This window comes from Pleurodeles waltl, chromosome 2_2, assembly GCF_031143425.1.
Source record: "Pleurodeles waltl isolate 20211129_DDA chromosome 2_2, aPleWal1.hap1.20221129, whole genome shotgun sequence".
Lineage (NCBI taxonomy): Eukaryota > Metazoa > Chordata > Amphibia > Caudata > Salamandridae > Pleurodeles > Pleurodeles waltl.
The window spans coordinates 943,724,117-943,748,162 of NC_090439.1; the positions used below are offsets into that span (position 1 = coordinate 943,724,117).

The window sequence follows — 24,046 nt, forward strand, 5'->3', positions numbered from 1 at the left end:
TATACCAATTTGCACATCTTGCAGTACCTTTAACTTTGTTTAAATACCGCTTACTAGAACAAACAACCCTCCCACAATACAATCATTTGATGCTCATCAATGAACACTATACAGTCAAGTATGCTCCAGGGTTTGCTACCATAATCACCATACAGAGCCATCATGCACCCTTCACCACTGAAACCTGGTTTACGTCTTCCAAACACACCCTTGATGTCCGCATCCAAAATGGTGACTTGCAGGAATATAAGGACATCCCGTCCCTGCACTTGTAGCAACTTTACAAACCTGTCTTTTTGAGCTCCTTTCTTGCTGTGCCACTTTCCACTGTCAACCTCCAAAACGGCTTCCTTTCATCTGAGGTACAGCACACTCAACCAAAACATACACACCTTGTAAGAAATCTCAGTCATCATACCTATGCCTCCATTCAACATACCCCCCATTCTTCCGACACTTATACTTCTCCTGCAACTCCACAACAAAATACATGAAGGAAGCCTGCGACTCACTTCACAACAAACTGGAAACAAAATGACTCATCAATAACCCAACCCACTCCAAAGTCAACTCACTGGGCCTTATCCTATCAGTGTCCCATCCACTGTCAGACACCCACAACTCTGCCTGGGCAAGCCACTTTACCGTTGCATATACTGCACCTCAGCCTTAGGAACAAACGAAAAGAGGAAAATAACCTTGTGCTCCATTAAGGACATCCATCTGGAAAATCCCCAAAACGCTTTCATTTCATTAGAAATTCCAGTACTCTGCGTGTCATATACCTGATTCAGTCAACAAATACAACACCATAACCTCCTCTTCACTGAGAAGACTGACTATTTCAGTCCTAAAATCATTATTACATTTACAACCCCCACATTTTCAGCCATTCCCCATCACTACACCACCAAAGAAACCAACTTCAATTCAGTCTCACACATGTATGTATAAAATATCCACAATGTAACGTCCTTGGAAGACTATACTTCTGATTTCTCCATCATCAAACAGCTAGATGGAGAGGCCCTCACACCACTATTATTCAATGTAATGCCTCCATAAGCCAAGGAAAATTCCAAGACACGCCAAGACAGGTTAGATCCTTCTCCTGCTAAAGGAACTATTTCTGGACCCAGGGAACTACAACGACTTCTGCAGTATTGCCCATCTTCCCCTCATTGTGAAAATCATTGAGAAAGCAATCATCACAGCTACGGGAGCACAACATCAAGATTAATCTTCCAATCGAGCTTCAGGCCACACTGCAATACTGGGAAAAACTCACTTCAAGTTGTTGATAACACCACCTTCCTCAATGATAGGAAACAATCCTGATTTTTGTGGACCTGCTTGACATTTCTGCCGATTGTGACAAGATCAACTATTCACCTCTTATCAACACCTGGAGAACCCACATGGAAATTTCAGGCACTATTATGAAATGGTTCACATTCTACATCACCAGCCAGTGCCAACTTCTCCAACTAGGTACAACAAGATCACATATACTCCCAGTGTCCTGTTGAGTACTACAGGTCTCAATCCGTTCTTCCATCATCTTTATCTGTTTCATGGTACTTCTCTGATTCATTTTTGCAACAGCAGCATCAAGATCAATCAATATGAAAATTATACCTAACTACCAAAAATGTACTCACAAAACAAGAAACAGAGACTCAAAATAATGGCTCAGATTAATTTAATCTTGGATGTGAAGTAACCTCCCAAACATAGAGCCCACAATGACTGAATCCCTCCAGTTTGTCATCAGTACAAAACAACCCAAGACTAAAGTTTTGATCTTCAAATAAAACCTACCAGGTCTCACCCCTTAATTTACAGAGGATGTAAAATCTCCCTTGTCACAGATATTATATTTAAGCAACATACTGCAGGGAAGACCAAGAGAGCTTGGTTCTAATGCTTTTCGATGCAGAAGGTGAAGCTGTGTTCATGAAAGATTACACCACAACAACCATTCAAGTCTTAATACCTTTTAATCAAGGTTGAAGGCAACACCCTTCTCAACACTCTCCCAGGTTCTACGCTAGCACCACAAGGTAATCCTGCATGCATCAGCATGGCTCAATACAACTAAATCACCCATATTATAAAAAACACATTGACTCCCAGCCCAGCCAGATCGTCTTCAAGACAAGCTGCATGACTTATAAAGCCCTTAATAAGAAGACTCCACCTTGTCATTTCAGCACGGCACGAGTCAGGTTATCCCCAGACTGGAAACAAATCATTGCAAAATAGTTTAAAAAAACAAAAACAAAAACAAAAAAAAACAGAAGGCATGCCTTTTCTGATCACATTTCGAGGAACTAGAACCATATTTCATGTGACATCAAATCAGCCACAACTCTCCTACAATTCAGAAAAGAAGTTGAAGACACACACCTTCAAGGACCACTAATCTAACCTGATATTCTACTTTTGACCTTTTTAATCTTCTCAAGGACCATCTGCTTTGTTCAGCGCTTTGCTGCAGAAAAATTACAAAGATAGTCTGGCAGGACTTCTCTCCACCCATAAACCCCACACAAAGGGGAATTGGCATTCCAAATCATGGCTTGCCTTTAAGGTTTGTGAAGACTCACAAACATGACTATTTGTGGCATTCACAAACTTAACTTTCACTTTTCATCCCTGGAAACGGTTGGAAACCTGCTCCAGCCAATGAACGGCATAAGTTCCCTTCCATGTTTAAAAAGGGGAGTAGATCAATACCAGATATGCGGATGAGCTAAAATAAGGGTTTCTCCCTCCATGAGGAAAAACAATTACTGAGGGGAGGAAAAAAATGTGCGTTTGTCCATGGGATGTTGCTCCCCCTGTGAAGTATCATCTGTTTTGCAGAACTCGGCTCAGCAGGAATAGGATCCAATTGGGAATGTCACATGACCTTCCCATGAACACATGTGGAAATGCAACTTGTACAGCCTTCTATGCATATTTCTGGGAACCTTTCTGAATTGCAGAAGTCATGAATCTGCAATAGTTCATAGGAGTAGATTCACAAATGTAGATTTACAATTGTCTTTGTTAATCAAGCCCAATATCATCCTAAAGGAGAAACCAATCTGCACAAACCCTTAATTTATTAAACGCTGCCATGGACTGAGACTACCTTGTAACCATCTTAAGGCTATTGTCATTAAAGTGATTAAAGTAATCACCATATACCCTATTCCCTTCTGAATGGTGGAAACATTGGAGAGAAAGGGACAAGAGGCCTAATTTGAAAGACAGTAGTGAATCTGCATCCCTGAAAGTACGTCTACGAATGGGTGCATTTTTACAAATTTTTGGAATTCGCAAACAGTAGTAGTGGCCTAGAAACCTGTGGCAGACCCAACTTTCTAGGCAAACTATCTAGATTTCATGTGACATTATTGGACATTGCTATCCCCCAGTGCAGCATTCAACACACAGGGCAATTTTGCATTTGGTAAAGCAACCCCTTGTGCAATTGCGCCTGCTCTACTTGTGAAAATGTTTGCTCATGGAGAAACTCTTTCCCGTACACGTGCGTGAAATTCGCCGGTCCTCTGTTATCAATCCCACCCTGAAGGCTGATTTACTCCAATTCTTTGCTAAAGCAATTCTCGGACCATTTATTGGGTTGGAAAGAGTAAGAGAGTAATTTATTATTCACAAACTTTCAAGGCAAACCACACCATAATTGGTTTACTAATTACCCCTTGCATGAGTTTTGTCTATTAGAAACCAGTCGTGGCATACAATTATGGAATAGTAAATACATTCACGCTTGCTAGACATCCCTTAATGGAAACCCGACTGCCGTAAATGGAGCCACATTGGGTTAATATCTTACCTTTATGACTGAAAATTGTTTTGTGAATCAGACTCAAACTCACAAGTTTATAACTGTACAAATCCATGCATAGATGAGCCGAACGCTCACCCCTTTCTTGTGTTTCAGTACTTCTTAACAGTATGCAGTCATAGCATACAATTACACAGGCACCAATACATTTACAACTGCTAGGTGTCATTTTGTGGGGATACAGTGACTGAAAATAGATTTTCCGATCAGGCCCAATGTGTCTAGCAAAAGATGGACTGGTAAAGGAATAATAAAAACGTAGATGTCAATGATTCACCAAAATGAAACCATATTGAGGTTCGCAGAACAGAAAACTGACCTGTTTAGCGACACTCTGACATCTGTTAAGAGGAAAAAGTAGTCAATAAAGCAATTAAACTGTGTCTCTAAAATAGACAAATCGATAGGCAGTGACTTGCCACAAGGAGTAACAGCAGGGGAATTCCATGGGACATTTCCAGGAACTGGCTATGATGAATCGCAGGAGCACATGTAAAGTTAAGGCAGTGGGTGACTTTTTGCAGCAGGCACCACATGGCACACATGCAAACCTAGGAGCAAGAATGCACCACTGCCACGATGAACTGGCAGGGCGGATGCTAGTGTTATTAATGAACACATCTTGTATATGTTTTTACAATTCTCATTACACCTTTGTCACCTTTCACTATATTGTTTGCATCATTAGGTTCCATCAGATTGGTTTGTTTTCAGAATGCTTTCAACTCCAAGAAATAGATACATTTTATGTGCTTGCCTCACTCATTTATGCAGATTATTGATGAGTGACCGCCTCGGGAGCTGGGGATCCAAGTTCATGCCTCAGGGTCAGCACAACATTCTGTGATTCTTGGCAAATCACTTAGGGCCTCATTATAACCTTAACGGAGGGGTTTCCTCCATCACAAATGTGGCGGATAGCCGGTCAGCCGTGTTATGATCCCATTAAATTCAATGGAGATCGTTATACGGGATATTCGTCACATTTGTGATGGAGGAAACTCTTTCGTCAGGGTCGTTAATAAGGCCCTTAATCTCCCCGTGCCCATGGACAGCACCTAGTGATAAGCTATGCTATATAAATTTACACACTAATAGCTCAGCCTTATATGCAGTGTTTATTTCTTGGTTAAGAATGTTGCTCATGCATGCTCATGTATGACACTATGCTTGAAACAATTACCACACTACTCCTATTTCACAATTCCTACTACTGTGCACCTCCAATCTTCACACTGTTATTTTCTAATGTGTTCCTTACCTGTGCAATCCTACCACTACATCTCAAGTTGATTTATCCATTATGGAAGACCTCTTAATGGCACGTGAATCCTTGATAGTTATTTACATTTCCAAGTGTGTTGGCTCTCTATGTATTTTTTAGGTTTCGGTGTATTCGCTTTAAGTGTAGCTTAAGCTCCAGTCGTGATATGTGGATTTAGCCTGATTTTAACACATTGAGCATACTTGATAAACAGATTATTATCCAGAAGAAGGCTAGGATTTCCTTAATCATGTTAGTCATAATATGAGGCAATATTGTGACTAGTGTAGAGAAGGTATTTGAACAATACTTGTTTTGAATTTAAAATAAAAACTATATTTATCCTGTCTATCTGCAAGTTTTGTAAATTCAATGCTCTCATCTCAGTAGTGTTACTGAAACTAGTTTTCAGCAACCTTCATTAAGAATTGTCCCAGTTCCTTTTTTATACGTAGTTATGTTTATACAAATATCAACATTTCAACACCAATTCTTAACTGAAATTCAATACTGATAGATGCTCGATTAAGACTCAATGTCAGTACATGAGAAGTACTACCATGCGCCAATTTATTGAAATATGAAGCATATTAGGGCTTATTTTTCACATACCGTCACATCTTGGCAATGGATGGTTCCAGTTTCGGCTAACCCCATGTAAACAAGTGAGAGCTGAGTCTCCGATCAGAGAATATCCAGGAAAACATTCGAAAGAAACAGTCTGCCCCACAGTAAAGTCACTCCCAATGACAAAACCATTCCGAAATGGCCGAGGGTCGGGGCAACTTTGCAACTGATAAGCTAAAGTACAAAGAGAAGTCAAAAGAGTTGTGTATATTTAGTGTCATGTCATTTCAATCACAAGATAATCACTACAATCATATTCTGCACAGAATTAATTTCTTCAACTCAGTGAGCAATTCGATATGTAGAACGAGGCGGGTGCTGTGCTGTACTTGTGTAGAGAGGCAAAGGTAGACAATTTCAGCCGATGGAAACGCGGGTAGAAGTATCAAAGTCATCTTTGGGGGAAAGAATTTTTTTTGCGGCACCTGTTTGAACCGCCTTTGTATTTTAATACTCATTGTCTACGAGTTCAAGCCCCACAAAGCCAAACAAAATTGAAAATGATAAATGTTGAGAAAGAGATAGAATGAGGTGCGATAAAGAGACAGTTAGTTCTGTTTCTCAGGGGCACCACTTTGCACACGACTTAAAAAGTCTACGATATTCCGAACTTTGAATTGAATTCTAGTCACGGTAACAAAACAGCCCGCTCTCTCAATAATCCCTGGCACCTGACAGGGAGGACTATAGCCAGGGAGTTGGATGGGAAGGTGGGCTACACGTAGACTGTGGGTTGTGGCCAGTCGGACTGGTCTGTGGTGAACGCAGGCCGGAGGCACTGTAGATAAGTGGAAAATTTGGTTGGTGAAGGTAGTAGGGCTCAGAGCATTGGATCAATGGCAGAAGCTAACTGATGCCCCTCCCCAACTCTTTGCCCTTAGTAGCGCCCTGCGAGCAGCGGGGATCTACATACTTTCCATATGTCATGTCGTTTAAAAACATATGCTGAGTAGCTAGTCTTTAAATTTCCAAACTTCTCGCAAAAGGTAATTTATTCAATAAGGAAGGTTGTTGAACACCTTTATGTGGAAGCTGTTCGGTTTGAACAGAAAGTCATTTAATTATAATTAACTAAAAGAAATGTTAATAAAATTACCGAATACTCTTATGAAAGAAATCGAGTTATTAGTTGAGGAGTCCTGACCAAGAGAGCAGCCAGGAAGATTAAAATACCCTCCACTTTGAACCAAAGCTCTTCTGGTAATCAGACAAGTCATTGAGACCCTTACCAGAAGAACTCTCTTGTCTCTTCCATCCAAACATCCATCCATTCATCTTTTAATCCGTCCATGCACAATATCCACCATTTCACATTTACAATTTCTCATTCATTCTTCCATATTTCAGTCTTTCACTATTCGGTCACTGATCCAAACCTATCCATCCATCTCCAAACATTTCCATCAAACCTGTGCATCCTTTCACTCATCCATCTCTCCATCCACACTTTCACTCATCCAACAATCCTATTGCTCACTCATTCATCTACCTTTTCATTCCATTCATTAACTCTTTCATTCCATCCGTCTATCCTCCCTTTTACTCATCCATCCTTTCCCTCAGGAATCCATCTTTTCACTCAGCCATCCATCCTTTCACTCATTCATCCACTCTTCAATCCATCCATTCGGCCACCCTCTCTTTCACTCATCTATTCACTCATCCATCCATCCTTCACTCATCCAACTATCCTTTCACTCATCCATCCATCCTCTCTTTTACTCATCCACCCACCCTTGCACGCTTCCATTTATTCCTTTACTCATTCTTGCTTACATCCTTCCTTTCATTCATCTGGCTATCCGTCCACCCTTTCACCCATCAATCACCCATCCATCCATTTACCCTTTCACTTATCCCTCCATCTTTTCACTCACTCATCTATAGATCTTTTCACTCACTCATTCATCATTTCACTCTTCCATCAGTCTGACCATCTATCATCCATCTATCCAGTCACACTTTCATTTATTCATCCATCCACTCTTTCACTTACACATCCATCCTTACATACATCCTTTAATTCTCACACTCATTCACATACCCTTTCATGTTAAATATAAGCCTTTGTCTGCCAAGTTGCAGACAGACGAACCCATCAACAACCCTTCACCCGCTGTAGCTGATGAGGCAGGGGATTCACAACACCCCTGGTGCTGACTACCCACTTCCAGTAATATTCACAGTTCTTGTCAGGGTGAAAACTAAAAGCCAATAAATTAACCTGAGCTCAACCATCTTGTAGCTATGGCACAGAGCATACAGGCTTAATTTAGGGCAATATGCAAAGTACTAATGCAGTACGAAAAAGTAACAAAGTCAAAACAAACAACAACAAATCCAATTCCAATCTAAAAAAAACAGAGTAAATGTTAATAAATAAAATTACCACAAATGTCAATAATCCAATAAGGGGAACCACTGATACAAATGTTCAAGGTTTGAACTGTAAATATCACCTCGTGGGGAGGTGTAGGCTTTAGAGGCATTCCCAGCTTTACAAAATCTCATAAAACTGGGAATGTGTCAAAAGCTATGTGTGTTATGTGGGAAGACCCACTGTAACACCCATGACATGCCCCCATGATAAAGCAAGAGTCCAGCAAAGTCCAGTGGAGGTGCAGCAGAATGGCTGTCCTTTTAGCAGCACAGCAGGTCTTCTTCCTGGCAGAATGTTTTCAAGTCTAGAGGTTTACTGAGTTGGTAGGGTCAGAAATCCAGTTTGTATACCCAGTGGTGCCTTTGAAGTGGGGAAGACTTTAACAACCAGCCTTTGAAGTGTACAAAGTCCATGCCCTTCCTACCCTGGCTCCAGACACACTATGGGGGTTATGCAGCCCTTTGTGAGGGCTCGGACTCAACCCATTCAGGTGTGTCAGCTCCAGCTAACTTCTCCCATCCTGCCCAGGATGACCCATAAATATGTCAATGGCTTATCAGAGTGCAGATGGCCTATCAGGCACATCTTAGCTCCCTTTTTGTGTTGCTGTCTAGAGTGAATGCACAAAGCCCTGCTGTCACCCACCACAGGTGTATATTCAGAGACAAATAGGTGGCACTAGATGATTTAAAGTAAGAAAATGAAAACTTTCTGAAAGTGGGAATTTCAAAATTGCAATTTAAAATCCGACTTTACCATAAATTGTGATTTTAAAATTGTGATTCCATAAACACCAAACCTGGCAGTCCCATCTCTTCCCACTTGGAAATTACACTTAAAAAGTTATAAGGCAATCTCAATGTTGACCTATGGGAAAGATAGGCATTGCTGAAGAGAAAACTGAATATAATAGTTTTTTGCTACCTGGACATGTAGAACTTAAAAGTACATGTTGTGGGAGGCTGGCCTGGTGTGTGGTGGGTACCTATGGTACTTACACCTTATATCAGGTCCAGGTATCCCTTATTAGTGTAGTGTAGTCAGTGTCTAGAAGCCAGGCTCTCTAGAGGTAGCTGAAGATCAGCAGCCAAGGCTTATTTAGGAGACATGCAAAGCTCATGAAATACCACAGTAGTCACACTTAGTACTTACACATATGAAAGAAAACACTCAGTGTTATAAAAATAAAGGTACTTTATTTTGGTGACACAAATACCAAAAATTACATAGAGGCTATACTATTTTGGGAAGTAAGTAATACGCAAGTTATATACAATAGTTTGCAGAAATAGGCATCAAAATAGTGAGAAAACAGTGCAATTGGTAAAAATCACAATAGGAAGAAATAGGCCTAGTGGGAGAACAAACCATACTCTAAATAAAATGGAATGCGAAAGTCGGTCCTGCACTTAGGTGAATGTATTGTGAAGAGGAGAGTACTAGGAAAGCCGAAAGGTAAGTACCACGACTCACTCCAGCAACAAGGAAAACAGTAGTAAATCACAATAGGTTTCCCAGAACACACACACAGAAGTAAAGAAGAACATTGCAAAACTCAGATGAGACTGCAAGACACCAACAGTGGATTCCTGGACAAGAAGATCTGTGGAAGAAGGGGGCAAAGTCCAAGACGCACAGCAGAGTCCAGAAAGGGCAGGGGGCCCTATCCACCAGGATGAAGGTGCAAAAGGTGAACCACCTGTGAGGAAGCAGAGTCAGCACTGCACCCAAGAAGACAAAGTCAGGTTCCTGGAGGATGCAGCTGATTTCCTATGCCGGAAGGCAGATTGCAGTCAGGCTTACATCTTCAGGTTCCACCAACAGGTTTTGGCCATACAAAACTCACGGTTAGCGGAAAGTGGAGCTGCAGGGCACCAGGAAGGACCAGGTGGACTCAAACTAGGAGGGGGCCCTCAGCAACACAGAGATCCCACAGAAGCCAAGGCAGCACCCACAGGAGTCCCACTGGATGGGAACAGGAGAGTCACAGAAGAGGCCCATGCAGCACTACGAGAAAGGCTCCCACGCCGCCGGAGAACCACTCAGGGAGCTGTGCATTGCAGGAAGGAGTGCTGGGGGCTGGAGCTTCAAGATGCCTGAAGATCTTGAGGAAAGGATGCTGCAAAGGACACGATGCACGAGGGTACTGTCCTGCATGAGCAAGCAGGGGCTTACCTCCACCCAAGTTGGACAGCTGGAAGAGAGGACCGTCAGGACCACTTCAGACCACCACCCGTGATGCAGGATCCACGCAACTGAGCAGGAGAGGGGATTCACGCAGCCGGTCGACGTCGCAGTGGGAGCCTGCAGAAGCAGGGGAGTGACTCTTTCACCCCAAGGGAGATTCCTTCTTCCTTCTCATGCAGGCTGAAGACGGGCTGTCCTCAGAGGATGCACACCCGCTGGAAGGAGCCAGAGATACAATGTTGCAGGACACGTCTTGCTTCTTTGTTGCAGCTTGTATGGTCCTGAAGAGTCCAGATGCAGTTTCTTCAGTCTGAAGTGGAGGTTGCAGAGGATTCCTGCTGGAGTCTTGCAATCTGAATCTGAGGAACCACCCAAAGGAGAGACCCTAAATAGCCCTGAAAGGGAGATTGGTCACCTAGCTGAGTGACCACCTATCAGGAGGGGGATCTGACATCACCTGCTGGTACTGGCCACTCAGATGCTCCCAGAGTTCCCTGCCAACCTTGAATCCAAGATGGCACAACCCAGGGACCCTCTGAAGGAGGTCTGAGCACCACCCACGGGGTGGTGATGGACAGGGGAGTGGTCACTCCCCTTTCCTTTGTCCAGCTTGGTGCAAGAGCAGAGACTGGGGATCCCTGAACCGGTGTAGACTGGTTTGTGCAAGGAGGGCACTAAATGTTCCCTTCAAAACATTTCCAGTGGCTTTCGGGAGGTTACCCCTCCCAAGCCTGTAACACCCTTTTCCAAAGAGAGAGGGTGTAACAGCCCTCTCTCAAAGGAACTCCTTTGTTCTGGCTTCCTGGGCTCGAGCCCCCAGAGTACATTGAACCATACAACCAATGCTTGCAAAGGTAGTGACCTATGTCCAATACACGAGTAAAATGGCATCCCCGCACTCACAAAGTCCAGGAAAATGGGCCTGGAGTTTGTGGGGGGCTCCTCTGCTAGTGCAGGGGTGCCATCACACACAGGAACTTGGCACCCTGCCCTCTGGGCTGGAAGGCCTGCCATAGGGGTGACTTATAAGTGACCTGGTATAGTGGAAAGTGGCAGTGAAAGGGTGCTTACACCTTTGCATTCAGGCTGTAATGGCAGTCCTGCAGAACCCTTTGCTTGGGTTCCCTATAGGTGAGAAAATATATGCTGCAGCCCATAGGGATCCCCTAGAACCCCAATGCCCTAGGTACCTAGATACCATATACTAGGGACATATAATGGGGCACCAGTGTGCAATTTTGTGTGAAATACAGACTTTTGGGAGAGAGAGGAAAATCACTGGGGTCCTGGTTAGCAGGATCCCTGTGAACACGGTCAAACACACTGACATCAGGCAGAAAAATGGGGTCACCATGCCAAGGAAGAAGGTACTTTCCTACACATGTTCAACTTTTAAATACACTGCATGCTGCCCTTGGGGCTGTCCAGGTCCTACTTAGGGGTGACTTCTATGTATTAAAAAGGAAGGTTTGGGCCTGGCAGGGGGCTAGCTTGCCAGGTCGACATGATGGTTTAAAACTGCACACACAGGCTCTGCAATGGCAGACCTGAGTCATATTTAAAGGGCTACTTAAGTGGGTGTCACAATCAGTGCTGCGGGCCCGCTAGTAGCATTTCATTTACAGACCCTGGGCACATGTAGTGTGCTTTCCTAGGGACTTATACGGAAATTAAACATGTCAATTTTGGATAAGCGAATGGTAACATGTTTTAGGGCGACATGTTTTCTTCTAATAGCACACTTCAGACAAACTCTTAGATTGAAGCATATTTGGACATATTCTACCATAATACTTACCCATCACTCAGACTTGGTTTGATTGAAATGCCATAATATCCCACCTTTCACTTGTTTTTGGATGCTTTCTCTATGCATATTTTGATACATCCCACACATTTTGCTATTGATTGAAGGTCATTCTCTTTCAAGGCCTGGTAAGTGACCCATTACAATTCTCATCCTTCACCATTCTATTGTGTTACATATAGTTCTACATCTGTTTTGTTATTTACTAATATATTTAACCTTAGATATATTTTAATTATCTCAGGTTCTTGCTACTTCTACTCCGACACCCCTTTGGGGACAAGTACACCATAAAAAAAAACCTAAATGACTAAATTAGTGCAATCAATCTATACACTATGAGAAGTGAAACAAAGCGATCTACATAACCAACCCAAAGACGATATACAAACATCTGTTAAAAAGCTGCCATAGCTTCCTGGAATATGATGAAGAGAAGCAATTGTATAGTGTGCCACATTTGGAAAGGTCCAGTATACTTTTCTTCCTTTGTATTCACTTATGACGACAGTACACACTTTTTGGTCATTTGAGGAATAGTTTGTCTCACTTGGAGCAAATCGGTCTCATTGGTATCAAACTCAGCATATTAACATTGTTTCTCATGTTCTGCCACATGAAAAAGATTTGAACTTCTGGAGGATAGGAAAATCGGCAAAGGAATCTACTGACAACAAGATTAGCAATATGCCCTTTTCGAAAATATCACACATGGATATTTCTGGTGTGAAAATAACTATCCAACAATCTAGCACTTTTATTTTGTTATAAGTGTGGACGCAGTGAACCTTAGGTTCACAAAAAGCACCCAGAAATTCTCATATTTTCTCTGAATAATGCTTGCTGTTCTTAATAATCATTTTAGTAGAGAAAGTCAATACTTTAGACTTTCTTTATTTCTGAGGGAATTGGAAAGCTGTTCATCTGTCGTGGGTTCCCTGTTGAAATGAGCCTATTATGTCTGTATTCACCAGCTCTTCAAATGATTCACAATACTAGTTGTGAACTCTGTTGGAGCTACACTGCTGTGTGCACAGAGGAGACGTGAAGGATTAAAGTGACAATTTCTGATGTTTAGGAGCTTTTTGGCTCTGTCAGTCCCTCTCAAGGGGCCTTAGGGCAAGCAGTGTGCAATGTGATTCATCCTTCAGTGTTGGGGACAGTTGCCTCTGATGTCCCAGGGCCTGTCCTAATTTGGGTCTGAAAAATGGGCCAACCCCTTGAGAACTTGATTTTCAGTTAAAATGATGGCAAGCAGTTACTGGCTTGTCAGGGAGGTAGAGTGAATGTGGTTGAGCTCAGAAATTAGCAATCACCCAGCAGTGCAATTACTAATTAGCCAAACCAGTGCTTTACTTCATCAAAAGAATACTTTAATATCTGCTTAAAATACCACACACACAATACATAATCAAAACAGTCCAAAGAACTTGTGCTGGGAGTATTGGACCTCTTTATGCCAACCACCCTCCCAGGTGTCCCTCTGTCTCTGAATCTGACAGGCCCACCTGTGGGTTAGGGTGTCTCAGAAGGCATGAACCAAGGCCCAGATACATATTACCCCTTTTAGATGTGGAAGTGCTCATTTAAATGCAGTTCACCTCTTTCTATTTGTAATGCTTATCACGGTGATCACCTCTTGTCCATTTCTCCAGTGAGAGCTGAGGTGGGTGGGTTACAGCACCACAGGGTCACCGTGGCACTTGCAACAACTATGGTCACACTTCTCCGGTCACAATGAAGTGGACAGCCATGGGCTCAATTCAATTGGTCACAGAGGTGAGGACAGCCGCCGCACACTTCTCATGGTCACAGCTGAGTGGGTAACCATGCACACAAATCTTTGGTCTGTAGGCAACCACAGATCCACAGTAACAGTTCAAACAGTTCAGAACCACAGAGTCCAATGCCCACCAACACTTGGGGCAAGCATCATCTTTCCTCTGTTAGTACCTACCAGCACCAGGGCTTCGCTGGTCTCTTTTCCTGGACAGTCACACCACCTGCAGGGTCGGCAGATGTCTTCACTCTCTCAACAGGCAAGCCAAATTCTAGGGACTTCATGTCAGATGCCCAGCTTCTTCTAGCAGGGGAAGACTTCAGGTAATATTCCCTCATCCTTGGGAAGCTAGCATGGTTACACAACAGCCTCTGAGTACTCTGAAGGCAGTCCTCCCCTGGTCAAAAAGAACTTGGACCTGGAACAACATGTGTGTCAGTGGCTCCCACTTTTATGCAGTAAAAGCAGACAGAGATGTGAATTTACTATCTGCTTTGTAACAGGTGATTTAAGTTGTTTCTCCTTTCAAATGTCTTTTTCAGACAGCTCTGCAGGCCTGCCTTTTTGCAGAGTGAAGCTCTTTGCAGTAGATAATTCTCCAGCCTGGAAATCCCACAATAGAGCAAGGCACAAAGAGGTCTGAGCTTTTTGCCCATGGCTGTCATCAGCTACACTGAACAGAGATCAAGATACAAGAGAGTATATTCACCTAAAGGATTCTTTTCCCCTTCAACAACAGAGACTGCAGTGCAGTCCCACACTTAACCCCCGCCATCTACCTAATGGCAGCGCTGTAGTAAGACTAATCAGCTAATCCCCTCAGCTTGAGGCCTAATTGATTTCCTAAATGAGCTCTGTCTCCTCTATCCCCACTCCAATCTCTAGATCTTTTTGCTCCTGCTACAGGGATGCCAGCAGTACACCAGCACCATCTCAACCAAAAATCTCATCTCCATCCTTGTGCACAAAGCACATATAGGGGCATCGAAGGTCAACTCCACAAGCATACATTACAATGGCCCACTCATGCAGATAAAATATTTAAATACAGTCCACATTTACAAACACGCACAACATATAATTGGGATATTAGCACCAGGCACTGGGTTAGTGCACAGAAGCTGAACTTCACAGACGTGGGCCATCAGACCTCCTCTCCAGTGACACAGATAAAAAGGTCTGGTCACAGCTATGAAATCATAAAACATCGTACACAGCTACCCCTGCTCTACATGGTAACCCCATGTAACAAAACAAATCTACTGCTAGTGTAATGAAAACACACTTAGTACACCCCTGTACGTTACAGGTCTGACCGGCCTTTCACTCTAGTAAAGGGACAGGCCTAGCTTCTCTGCACACATTAGATTTGTGTGAGGCTAAGGCCAAAAACCGAAAATGAATACCAGATACTTGCAGTTGGGTACCCAGGGCAGGGGAACATGACTGTACCCCAACAGATCCTTTCTGCTTGTGTTTTGTACCTAAGGAGTGAAGGTTGTGTACCAAGTGGAGATGGAACAAATTTCAGAGTGGGGTTGCTACCATCAATGTTACATTACTGATGTCACAGAGATTTTGAAAGATCCAAGCATCAAACTAAGAACATGTGTAGCAAATGAGCTGCTGGTGCATATAGCAGCATATTGTCATATATATCACCAACGCATGGTGTGGTAGCACACTGTCATATACAGACAACACATTTTCCAATGAAATGTCATCTAAATCTGAACAGACATGCAACACAGTTTCACTGATCGACTTATATAGCACACAAACAATGTCTGGAAATCGGATTTCCCAAAGATTTATTCTTTGCGCAGCAACAAATAAAGGGGGTCATTCTGACCTCGGCGGTAAAAGGCTCTTACCGCCGGTCAGAAGTCCGCCATTCTACCGCCGCGGTAAACCGCCACGGTCATTCTGACCCACAACTTCCAAATCGCCAAAAACCCGACATCCACGGAAGGCCGCCTCATCAGCGGTCAGCGATAAACTGGAGATGACCAAACCTCCACCGTCACGCCAACACGAACACGCCCATGCCATTACGACCCACGAATCCACGCGGCGGTCTTTCAACCACGGTATTCCATTGGCGGTACACACCGCCGCGCTCAAAATACACACACCATTACAAAACACAGCCACATTGGACAATTCGAAATACACACACCTGATACACATACACACACCACACCCACACATCCAATCAACTATAAAACACACACCCACATCACCCACAAACCCCCACTACTAGAAATTCGGAGAGAAGGCGAGAGAGAGAGAGAGAGAGAGAGAGAGAGAGAGCACAGCAATCGCAAACCCCAACACACAGAGGAACACAACATCATCACCCACACTACATCCACGCACAAAACACCACACACCACCACACACACCACACTCATCACCACAAACACCACCCCACACCACCCCATGACACCCCAGGTTCTCGGACCAAGAACTCAGGGTGATGGTGGAGGAAATAATCAGGGTAGAGCCCCAGCTATTCGGCACACAGGTGCAGCACACCACAATAACCAGGAAGGCGGAGCTATGGCAAAGGATCGTCGACAGGGTCAACGCTGTGGGACAGCATCCCAGAAACCGGGAAGACATCCGAAAGCGCTGGAACGACCTACGGGGGAAGGTGCGGTCGATGGTGTCAAGACACAACATCGCTGTGCAGAAGACTGGCGGCGGACCCCCACCCACTCCACCCGAATTCACATCATGGGAGCAAGAGGTCTTGAACATCCTGCATCCTGCGGGCCTCGCTGGAGTAGGCGGAGGAATGGACTCTGGTAAGTCTAATCCCAAATACTTCACCCCCCCCAACCACCAGCATGCCAACACGCACCCCCACCCTCACCCCCAACCCCCCAGCACACTTCCTCCCTGCCAATGTCTCACCAGCACAACCCACCCAACACAACACCAATCCCTGAATGCCAACACAAACCATGGACACCCATCACCCAAGCATGACCACTGCACAAACCCATTCCCCCCCCCCAAACCACCCTCACAACTCCTCCCACAAGGGAATGCCAGCACTGGGGGACAAGGGCACCCACAAATCGCACGCCATGGCACACACACAGAAGCAATAACCATACTCTTTTACCCCTGCAGGGCCCGAACGCCAACACACCGGCCAGGAGGGTCCAGATTTGTCCATCCCGCCCCCAGAACAGGCCCACAGTGATGACAGCAGCTCTGTCGACCTGGAACCTGATGACCAGCCTGGACCATTGGGGACCTCTGGACAGTCGGTTCCCCACACACAGACACAGGCCGCAGCAGACCCAACCCCCTCTGGGAATACCAGCACAGCTCCCACCCAGCGGGCCCATGCTTCTGTCTCCAGGACAGGTCAATCAGCGGTGTGTCCGCCACTACAGGGCACCCAGGCTGACCCACCACCCCAACAACAACAGGGACCTGGGGGTAGTGGTAGTGGGCACACCGTCCAGGGGACAGAGGCCCGGGGAAACAGGGCAACTGGGAGGGCTGCTGTGCGAGAGGGGGTTGACCGGCCCAGGGAACCCACTCTCCAAGAGGCCCTCACCACCATCATGGGAGCATACCACCGCTCCCAGGAGACGATGGCGACGGTACTGGCCAGGTTCCAGGAGATCCAGGCACAGCAGGAGGAACGGTACATGGGGTTCAGAGACGAACTCTGGCACATCGGTACCGCAAGGGGGACCATCGTCCTGGCCCTCAACCAGATAGTCACCACATTGCGGGACCATGTGGCACCCCAAAGGGCCCCTGTCACCAGCCCGGACGACGAACAGCCTACCACCTCCACTGGCGCAAGTGGACAGGAGGCCCCCACACCACGACAGGCCACCAGAACCCCCCCTCCTGCTGAAGATCAACCACCCCGCAAGCGGAACCTGAGATCACACAAGAAGACAGAGTAGGATGCCAAGACCCCCGCCAGCCTAAGATACCCCCTGATGTCATCCCACTGTCCCACATTGGCACCCTGTCCAACCTTGAACTGCCCCTGCTCCATCCTTCCACAGGCATATGGACATTGCACCTGTGCCACTGAGAACTGGACTCTGCGATGGACATTACTCCACCCCCACCCATCACCGTTTTACTATCACGGACCTATACGCAGCACTTAAAATAAATCACCAATTGCACTTCAAATGTCTGGAGTCTGCTTGTATTCTTTACAAATGTATTACACATAACGGTGCAATAATGTTCATTTACATTGTGATGACAACATACCAGTGTCAATAAGCATTAGTCCATGGGCAAACAAAGCAGAAGTCACGCTGTGGGTCATACAGCTCTGAAAAGGGAAGGGAAAGTAAAAAATCAGTGAAAAGGAACTGGGGGGAAACACAGAAAGTAGAGATGCAGAAGGCCAGAAGTAAATGTAAAATTGCGTGGGTGATTCTTACCTGGGTGCTACTGAAAATACTGTTGTATAACTGTGTCCCTGTTGTCCGTGTCGTCCCCGTCGTCTTCCTCCTCTTCCCTCTCCACAGGCTCCACAGCTGCTACAACACCACCATCTGGACCATCATCCTGCAGGAAAGGCACCTGGCGTCGCAAAGCCAGGTTGTGAAGCATACAGCAGGTCACGATGATATGACACACCTTCTTTGATGAGTACATGAGGGATCCCCCTGTCATATGCAGGCACCTAAACCTGGCCTTCAGGACCCCGAGGGTCCGTTCTATAATCCTCCTAGTTTGCCCATGTGCCTCATTGTACCGTTCCTCTGCCCTGGTCCGGGGATTCCTCACTGGGGTCAATAGCCAAGGCAGGTTGGGGTAACCAGAGTCACCTATTAGCCACACACGGTGTCTCTGTAGCTGTTCCATCACATATGGGATGCTGCTATTTCGCATGACAGACGCGTCATGCACTGACCCAGGGAACTTGGCATTTAGATGGGAGATGTAATGGTCAGCCAAACAGACTACCTGGACATTCATCGAATGGTAACTTTTTCTATTTCTGTACACCTGCTCATTGTCTTTTGGGGGTACTAAAGCCACATGGGTCCCATCAATGGCACCAATGATGTTGGGGATATGTCCAAGGGCATAGAAATCACCCTTCACAGTGGCCAAATCACCCTCCTCAGGGAAAACAATGTATCTCCGCATGTATTTCATCAGGGCAGACAACACTCTGGACAAAACCTTTGAAAACATAGGCTGAGACATCCCTGATGACATGGCCACTGTTGTCTGAAAAGACCCACTTGCCAAAAAATGGAGTACTGACAGAACCTGCACCAGAGGGGGAATCCCTGTGGGTTGGCGAATGGGGGACATCAGGTCTGGCTCCAGCTGGGCACACAGTTCATGTATAGTGGCTCGGTCAAGTCGGTATCGAAGTATAATATGTCGTTCTTCCATTGTCGACAGGTCCACCAGCGGTCGGTACACGGGAGGATTCATCCTTCTCCTCGTAAGTCCCAGTGGACGGTGCCTAGGAAGGACAACATGGAGCACAGAGTCAAGAAACCCTCAGGTTCGTTCACACAGCTTGCACAGTACACGAATCGCTATGCATTGAAAGGCTTGTATGAGTGGCAATGCAAGGCCCAGGCCTGTGTGACGCAGTGGAAATCAGGCCATGTGGGCCCTTGAAATGGCGGCTGCCTGACCTGTGAAGTGTGACAGTGGGATGTGAGGTCACTGCGCTGGCGTGGCTCACCGTGGCGGTAGGCGGTCGAAGACCGCGGCGCAAAGCAGCATTGGTTAACATTGAACCCTATGGGTCTCAGGAGCCAATGACGATGTGCGCCGGCGGTCGCGGTACGCACCGCCGCGGGCGTGACCGCCATTTTCTATCTGCTTAATCACTCGAGACCTGATCATCCACAGGAGAGGACCTATACTGCAAGTGCTGCTGTGACCTCGGTCTGGAAGAGACAATGGCTGCTGCGACTGGGGAAAGGGCCCCTGCCTTCACTTCAGAAGAGTTGGAGAAACTTGTGGATGGGGTCCTACCCCAGTATGCGCTACTCTACGGTCCTCCAGACCAACAGGTAAGTACACTGGGTGCACATTGAATGGCCTATGCCTGGGTTGTGCATGGTGGATGTAAGATGGTGGGGTGGGGAGCGAATGAGGAGTGCAAGGCACGACAGATGAGAGCATGTGCCACATGGCAGGGTTGGTGAGGGGGGGGCAATCACATCTAACATGTAGAAAAATGTTGAAATTTCCTTTCCCACCCTGTACATGTCAAATAGGTCAGCGCCCATCAGAAAGTCGACATTTGGCGTGCCATCACCAAGGAAGTCCGGGCCCTGGGGGTCCACACAAGACGGGGCACCCACTGCCGAAAGAGGTGGGAGGACATCCGCCGCGGGACCAGGAAGACCGCCGAGTCACTGCTGGGGATGGCCTCCCAACGTAGGAGGGGTGCCAGTCGTACCTTGACCCCCCTGATGTACCGGATCCTGGCGGTGGCCTACCCCGAATTGGATGGGCGCGTGAGGACATCACAGCAGACACAAGGGGGTGAGTACCAGCACATACTGCTATCTTTACGCGCAGTGGAGGTGCCTGGGTGGGGGAGGAGGGCTGTGGGTGACAGTAGGCCAGGGCGCTTTCTGTAGTGTAGTCCCCTCCTTTAGGCATGGCCCTGTGCCCCCGCCCCCCACCTCTGTAGGGTGCCAAGTACAGCAAGGCATGGTCCAGCATCACCCATGTGCGCATATGTTGTCCAGAGACCTGTTGGCCTAGTCAGAAGTACTGAGTTGTGTACCCCGATTGCGCGGCGTAGTGCATGAGGCTCCTGTGTCTGTCCTCTCCGCCAACGGTGTTGACAATGCATGCACTCAACCTGTTTTTATTTCTCCCCCCACCCTTTTTCTTTGTCTTCTTGTGCATGTGTGCATTAGCATCATCAGGCGGAGGAGAATTGGCATCGGAGCACGAGGGAGCTGCAACTCACAAGGCCCCGGTGGGCCATGCAACAGACACCGAGGTCACCAGTGATACGGAGGGCGAGGGGAGCACCACAACGGGGACCCGTGGTGACACCAGCTACACCGACACGTCCTCGGAAGGGAGCTCCCTAGCGGTGGCGGCAACATCCGGGCCCCCCGCCTCTACAGGTACAGCCGCCACCCAGCGCACCAGCTCCGCCCTCCCAGCAGCCCCTCAGCCTTCGCTCCGTGCCCGCTCGCCCAAGAAAGCGGGCATCTCCTTCACCCCAGGCACCTCAGACCCTGCCCCTGTTACCCCTGCTGCCCTCAGTGCGGAGGTCATTGACCTCCTACAGACCATCATTGTTGGGCAGTCTACCCTTTTGAATGCCATCCAGGGGGTAGAGAGGGAGGTGCATCGGAGCAATGCATACCTGGAGGGCATTCATTCGGGTCAGGCTGCCCATCAATGATCGTTCAATGCTCTGGCCTCAGCACTGACGGCAGCCATTGTCCCTGTTTCCAGCCTCCCTCTTCTAACTGCCTCCACCCTGTCTCTGTCTCCTGTTCCTCAGCCTATCCCATCCACATCATCAGACCAGCCTGCACACACCTCAACACCCAAGGGCAGCTCATCCAGACATAAGCACCACAGATCACACAAGCATTCACCCAAGCAACACCCAGATGCAGACATGCCAACAGTCACTACCACCCCTCTGTCCCCCTCCTCCTCGTCTCCCTCCTCCCTCCCTGTGACGTCTCCACTCACACCTGCATGCACACCACCATCAGCCAGTACTTCCATCACCAGCACACCCTCCAGTACAGTCCGCACACGTGCAGTCACCAGCCCCACTGCCATTTACACGTCCCCTGTGTCCTCTCCCACTGTGTCTGTCACCCCCTCTTCCAAGACACACAAGCGCAGGCAGCCACCCACCCAACAGCCAACCACCTCACGACAACCTACGTCACAAGCACCTGCACCCAAAGACAGCACACCTGACTCTCCTACAACCACATCCTCTTCCTCCACTCCCATACCCACTACACCTACCCTTTACATTGGTCCTAAAAAACTTTACCTCTCCAAACTTAACCTCTTTGCCCCACCTGACCCACCCCCTCCATCTGCTAAGAGTCCCAAGAGCACCTCAGCCACCACCAGCCCTGCTTCAAGTGTCAACATTGTGCAGGGGTTTTGGAGTCCACCCTTTCCCAGCACAGATACATCGGCCAGCAGCAAGGGAACAGCCCGCCCCCCCCTGGGAAGAGGACCCATAAAATCAGGGGCCGCCGCGAGAAGACTGACACGGCTGCCCCCAACGAGCAAAGTCCTGGGCCCTCACCTGCCACAACATCCAGGGGAGCCAAGGGCCAGAGAGCCTCATCGAAGGAGGGCAAGGGCAGCAGGGCGGAGAAATCAGCCAGCAGGGGCGCGGACCAGGAGGGCCCCACAAGCCCCATCCCGGGTGTGAGGGAGGACACCCACGGGCCCAGGACTCCGTCACAGAAGGGTCCAGCAACTGCACGGTCAGAGGGCGACTAAGCAGGGAGTCCTGGCCAGGTCTGGCTCCCTTGGATGACTGGACAAGCACCGCTGAAGAGGGCCCCGCGTGCAGAAAGGCACCGCTGAAGAGGGCCCCGCCGTGCAGAAAGGCACCGCTGAAGAGGGCCCGCCGTGCAGAAAGGCACCGCTGAAGAGGGCCCCGCCGTGCAGAAAGGCACCGCTGAAGAGGGCCCCGCCGTGCAGAAAGGCACCGCTGAAGAGGGCCCCGCCGTGCAGAAAGACACCGCTGAAGAGGGTCCCGCCGTGCAGAAAGACACCGCTGAAGAGGGTCCCGCCGTGCAGAAAGACACCGCTGAAGAGGGCCCCGCCGTTCAGAAAGGCACCGCTGAAGAGGACCCCGCCGTGCAGAAAGGCACCGCTGAAGAGGGCCCCGCCGTGCAGAAAGACACCGCTGAAGAGGGCCCCGCCGTGCAGAAAGGCACCGCTGAAGAGGGCCCCGCCGTGCAGAAAGGCACCGCTGAAGAGGGCCCCGCCGTGCAGAAAGACACGGCTGAAGAGGGCCTCGCCGTGCAGAAAGACACCGCTGAAGAGGGCCCCGCCGTGCAGAAAGACACCGCTGAAGAGGGCCCCGCCGTGCAGAAAGGCACCGCTGAAGAGGGCCCCGCCGTGCAGAAAGGCACCGCTGAAGAGGGCCCGGCCATGCAAAAAGGCACCGCTGAAGAGGGCCCCGCCATGCAGAAAGACACCGCTGAAGAGGGCCCCGCCGTGCAGAAAGGCACCGCTGAAGAGGGCCCCGCCGTGCAGAAAGACACTGCTGAAGAGGGCCCTTCCTGTCAGGCACCGCTCCGCTGGGCCCCGCCGTCTCAAGCACCGCTCCGCTGGGCCCCTCCTGTCAAGCACCGCTCCGCTGGGCCCTTCCTGTCAAGCACCGCTCCGCTGGGCCCTTCCTGTCAAGCACCGCTCCGCTGGGCCCTTCCTGTCAAGCACCGCTCCGCTGGGCCCCTCCTGTCAAGCACCGCTCCGCTGGGCCCCTCCTGTCAAGCACCGCTCCGCTGGGCCCTTACTGTCAAGCACCGCTCCGCTGGGCCCTTCATCTCAAGCACCGCTCCGCTGGGCCCCTCCTGTCAAGCACCGCTCCGCTGGGCCCTTCATCTCAAGCACCGCTCCGCTGGGCCCTTCCCGTCAAGCACCGCTCCGCTGGGCCACGCCGTCTCAAGCACCGCTCCGCTGGGCCCTTCCTGTCAGGCACCGCTCCGCTGGGCCACGCCGTCTCAAGCACCGCTCCGCTGGGCCCTTCCTGTCAAGCACCGCTCCGCTGGGCCACGCCGTCTCAAGCACCGCTCCGCTGGGCCCTTCCTGTCAGGCACCGCTCCGCTGGGCCACGCCGTCTCAAGCACCGCTCCGCTGGGCCCTTCATCTCAAGCACCGCTCCGCTGGGCCCTTCATCTCAAGCACCGCTCCGCTGGGCCCCGCCGTCTCAAGCACCGCTCCGCTGGGCCCCTCCTGTCATGCACCGCTCCGCTGGGCCCTTCCTGTCAAGCACCGCTCCGCTGGGCCCTTCATCTCAAGCACCGCTCCGCTGGGCCCCTCCTGTCAAGCACCGCTCCGCTGGGCCCTTCATCTCAAGCACCGCTCCGCTGGGCCCCTCCTGTCAAGCACCGCTCCGCTGGGCCCTTCATCTCAAGCACCGCTCCGCTGGG

At 48.4% G+C, this 24,046-nt stretch overlaps 1 protein-coding gene across 1 annotated transcript in view; it reads right to left on the reverse strand.

The window, feature by feature from the left end:
- Positions 1-24,046, reverse strand: part of CSMD3 (CUB and Sushi multiple domains 3) — a 2,682,374-nt gene that overhangs the window by 503,984 nt on the left and 2,154,344 nt on the right. The window contains exon 42 of the mRNA XM_069220640.1: positions 5,736-5,924. Coding sequence (XP_069076741.1) covers positions 5,736-5,924 — 189 coding nt within the window. The remainder of the gene's footprint in view (positions 1-5,735; positions 5,925-24,046) is intronic.